Source organism: Mandrillus leucophaeus, unplaced genomic scaffold (genome assembly GCF_000951045.1).
Source record: "Mandrillus leucophaeus isolate KB7577 unplaced genomic scaffold, Mleu.le_1.0 Scaffold2, whole genome shotgun sequence".
Classification (NCBI taxonomy): Eukaryota; Metazoa; Chordata; class Mammalia; order Primates; family Cercopithecidae; genus Mandrillus; species Mandrillus leucophaeus.
The window spans coordinates 5,334,876-5,336,440 of record NW_012102031.1 but is presented as its reverse complement, the minus strand read 5'-3'; the positions used below and the strand labels follow the sequence as shown (position 1 = coordinate 5,336,440).

Below are 1,565 nucleotides of genomic sequence, written 5' to 3'. Positions count from 1 at the left end.
TTTTTGAGGCAGAGTCTTGCTCTGTAGCCCAGGCTTGAGTGCAGTGGCACAATCTCTGCCTACTGCAACCTCCACGTCCCGGGTTCAAGCAATTCTTCTGCCTCAGCCTCCCCAATAGCTGGGACTACAGGTGCGCACCATCACACCCGGCTAATTTTTGTATTTTTAGTAGAGACGGGGTTCACCATGTTGGGCAGGCTGGGCTTAAACTCCTGACCTCAAGTGATAACGCCCACCTCGGCCTCCCAAAGTGCTGGGATTACAGGCATGAGCTGAGCTCAGCTGTGTATCAGTTGTTCTTTCAAGTAAAAATGATACTCCATGAAAAAAGGATTTTCTTTCTTTTTTTTGTCTTTTTTTAAGAACAGAGTCTCTCTGTTACCCAGGCCAAAATGCAGTAGCACTTCCATAGATCTGTGTCTCAAAACAAACAAATAACAACAACAAAAACTGATACAAACTCTGGTTATTCAGATATGGTACCTGGGCTCAAGCAAATCCTCCCACCTCAGCCTCCCAAGTAGCTGGGATTACAGGTCCAAGCCACCATGCCTGGCTAAGGACTAGTTCTTTTAGTGCAAATGCATGGCAAGGAACAATACAGTGACTATCGGTACAATTTTGTGTCACTACCTGATTTATGCTTAAGTTAACAGTAATTCTACCCACATAGCATTTGCATCATGTAAAATTCAACTTAGTGGGAAGGGCAAGTAGCATCTTAGTGTTGTTATTAGGAAAATAGCTTTGACCTCATGTGCGTTCTGAAAGGAGGAGTGTTCATGGATGTATTTTACTGATGAGAGGGGCCTTTTCATGTGTTGGGACCAAAAAAAAATAAGCAGACTGAACTGCCACCCTGTAAGCAAATATTGGTAAATTTAAGATTAGCATAAGATTGGTTTTGCTGTTTCTTGGTATTCCTTTGAAGTTATTCCCAATTGAGGGAAGCTTTCAAGGCTGGCAGTAGGTGAGATGCCTACTGAGTAACAATCAGAGGTCAGGTATACATGCCTTTACCTGCCTCCTATCAGAGTATTCATGGTGTCTCTCTTTTTCAGGTGACCCCGAGAGTGTGGCTGGGGAGTATGGGCGGCACTCCCTCTACAAAATGCTTGGTTACTTCAGCCTGGTGGGGCTCCTTCGCCTGCACTCCCTGTTAGGAGATTACTACCAGGCTATCAAGGTGCTGGAGAACATCGAACTGAACAAGAAGGTGATGCCTGTTGCCTCTGGCCCTTCTTGCCAGAGCCAGAATATGTATTTCTAGAGAACCACTCTGATCTCTTAGGACAAATTTCCAGGAGAGGAAAGAGGACTCTTCCCTCAGGCCATTGAAAGTTGAGACTAAAACTGGGCAAACAGCTGTGGTAAAAAGCTGGACCTGGACGATTTTGATAGTTAATGACAGTTTTTTATTCTGTTTTCAAAATGGAGTGATCATGGCAGCTTGCTCTGTCGCCAGGCTGGAGTGCAGTGGCGCATCTCGACTCAATGCAACCTCCTTCTCCTGGGTTCAAGCAATTCCCCTGCCTCAGCCTCCTGAGTAGCTGGGACTACAGGCA

The 1,565-nt window shown here is 45.6% G+C and overlaps 1 protein-coding gene across 1 annotated transcript in view; it reads left to right on the top strand.

Moving 5' to 3' along the window:
• EIF3L (eukaryotic translation initiation factor 3, subunit L) overlaps positions 1-1,565 on the top strand; it is a 54,801-nt gene that overhangs the window by 38,884 nt on the left and 14,352 nt on the right. The window contains exon 10 of the mRNA XM_011978893.1: positions 1,062-1,216. Coding sequence (XP_011834283.1) covers positions 1,062-1,216 — 155 coding nt within the window. The remainder of the gene's footprint in view (positions 1-1,061; positions 1,217-1,565) is intronic.